The sequence below is a fragment of the Penaeus chinensis genome, chromosome 1 (assembly GCF_019202785.1).
Source record: "Penaeus chinensis breed Huanghai No. 1 chromosome 1, ASM1920278v2, whole genome shotgun sequence".
In the NCBI taxonomy this organism is placed as follows: domain Eukaryota; kingdom Metazoa; phylum Arthropoda; class Malacostraca; order Decapoda; family Penaeidae; genus Penaeus; species Penaeus chinensis.
In genome coordinates this window covers 8,545,053-8,547,552 of record NC_061819.1, presented here as the reverse complement: position 1 = coordinate 8,547,552, position 2,500 = coordinate 8,545,053, and the positions used below count along the sequence as shown (strand labels likewise).

Here is a 2,500-nt window from a genome sequence, read left to right as displayed (position 1 = left end):
CCTTGATGTTTGTTATCAGCGATGTGAAACTGATTACAGGTGATGCCTACTAAACTGGTAGAGGAATATAAGTTAAAATATCATATCAATAAACCCTAACATTTAATTGTTTTAAAGACATCATTATTCCTTTCACCACCCACAGCTGCCCATGATCGGTATGTACGAAGGAGGCGTGGAGAAGTTCCTGAAGAAGTCTTTACAGAAGTTGCAGCTGAGCTACGTGGACCTCTACCTCGTCCATGCACCCATCGGCATGAAGGCAAGGAGGCCAAGAATTCTGTGCTTATTTTACCAGCTCTTTCACCGACTCCTCTTGCGTCCTCCTACCGCCTCCTACGCTACGTCTAATCTCAGAAAAATAATCAATTGGCAACTCACCCCAGGCTCTAGAATACCCCGATTCGCTTTTCATTCTCATCACCTTGCACTAAATACTTATGCTTACATGTATTTGGATTTTCAAAATTTATAGGCAATATTCTTTTGTCTTTTTTAATCGAAATCTGTAGCCTACAACACCACTTTCTTGTTTTTCATTTTCTCTCCAAAAATACTTGGTGAATCGCATTATTCCACATTCCATGATGAGTTGCCAGTACTATTCTTTCCCGAGATTCTCTCTGTCTCTCTCTCACCCTCTTGCTATCTCTCTATCTGTCCATCAATCTATCTATCTATCGATGTATCTATCCTCACTCCCCCTCACTCTCACTCCCTCTATCTATGTGTCTGTCTATCTATCTATCTATCTATCTTTCTCTCCCCCTCTCTCTCACTCTCTCCCCTCTCTCTCACTTCCTCTCTCTCTCACTCTCTCCCCCTCTCTCTCACTTCCTCTCTCGATGCTGGCTGGTCATAACTGATATAACTAATTCTTGCATGCGGCTTAGGTCACCAAAAAAATGAACATACATTAGATTTGTTCAAGATAAGCTATCATTTCAGGGTAAACATGACAACGATGTTTTTCCGATGGTCGATGGGAAGCTGAACTTAGATTATGCAACTGACCTCATTGCTGTGTGGAAGGTGAGTGTAGCACAATGTGTGTGTGTGTGTGTGTGTGTGTGTGTGTGTGTGTGTGTGTGTGTGTGTGTGTGTGTGTGTGTGTGTGTGTGTGTGTGTGTGTGTGTGTGTCCAAATGTGTACACGTGTGTGGATATTGTGTAAGCGTATGTTTCATGAAAAAAAATATTATCATGTCAGAGTGGCTCTATAATGAATTAAATATATCTTCAAATGGACATAAACTCTCCGATTCTAAACATGAACTGAACAATCTCTTTTAAGGAAATGGAGAAGATGAAGACGCTCGGCCTGGCCAAGTCCATCGGCGTCTCCAACTTCTCCATCAAGCAGCTGAGGAAGATCTGCGCCGTTGCGAAGATTCCTCCGTCCGTGCAGCAGGTGAGGCAGCGGCGCGGGCATATAAAATATATATATATATATATATATATATATATATATATATATATAGAGAGAGAGAGAGAGAGAGAGAGAGAGAGAGAGAGAGAGAGAGAGAGAGAGAGAGAGAGAGATAGTCAGATAGTAAGATTATACTTATAAACTGTACGCACACCCCATTCTCCCGCAGGTTGAGTTGCACGCGCACTTCCAGCAGCACGACATGCAGGAGTTCTGCAAGAGCCACAACATCGCCATCACCGCCTACGCCCCCCTCGGCTCCCCCGGCCGGAAGCAGATGGCTCAGCTGAGGTTCAGGTGAGGCGTTCTTTCCATCTCCTGGGAATGCAATCAACTCACTCATACTCCCACTCAATGTATGCAGCAAAAGAGAAAGAAGAGAAAGAATATAGAATTCTATTTCTAACAATATATATAGTTCTGGAGTTTAGCAATGATGTTTTCTCCTTGGCAGCCACGAGGTGCCGGAGTTGCTGGAGGACCCCGTGGTGCGGCTGGTGGCGGAGAGGCAGGGCGTGACGGCGGCGCAGGTCCTCCTCCGCTTCCTGGTCCAGCAGGGCCTCATCGCCATCCCCAAGTCCGTCACGCCCTCGCGCATCGCCGCCAACATCGACGTGAGTACAGTGGCCAGGAGTTTGCATTCTCATAATAAGGAGTTCTATATATACTGCAGATATTTATGTTGTGCGCGGAGTGACAGAGCTAACGTGCATCTTCAGTCCGCAGCAAAAACTGATGAAAATCCGTATGGATACATTATACAAAAAATATATCACTGTATAATCCCCTGCCAACCAAATTTGCCTCTATTAATAATCAATGCACATAATTGTACTCCCCAGGTCTGGAACTTCGCTCTGACCGATACCGAGATGGCAGCACTGAGGAGCCTCGACAAAGGGCCCTCCGGTCGCTCCTTCACGACAAAGTAAGTCCCAGAGTAGGTTTACAATATTCCGGTGAGCAAATATTATATCGTGATCAACTATAAAAAAAAAAAAAAAAAAAAAAAAAAAAAAAAATGAGATAATTCAAAAGGCGATGATAATGATAGAAAAGATGAGAAGTTCCA

At 44.0% G+C, this 2,500-nt stretch overlaps 1 protein-coding gene across 1 annotated transcript in view; it reads left to right on the top strand.

Moving 5' to 3' along the window:
- The window catches only part of LOC125030801, a 14,426-nt gene that overhangs the window by 10,543 nt on the left and 1,383 nt on the right, over positions 1-2,500 (top strand). Inside the window, exons 16-21 of the mRNA XM_047621141.1 lie at positions 146-262; positions 949-1,032; positions 1,294-1,410; positions 1,598-1,725; positions 1,883-2,042; positions 2,271-2,356. Of these exons, the coding sequence (XP_047477097.1) occupies positions 146-262; positions 949-1,032; positions 1,294-1,410; positions 1,598-1,725; positions 1,883-2,042; positions 2,271-2,356 (692 nt within the window). The remainder of the gene's footprint in view (positions 1-145; positions 263-948; positions 1,033-1,293; positions 1,411-1,597; positions 1,726-1,882; positions 2,043-2,270; positions 2,357-2,500) is intronic.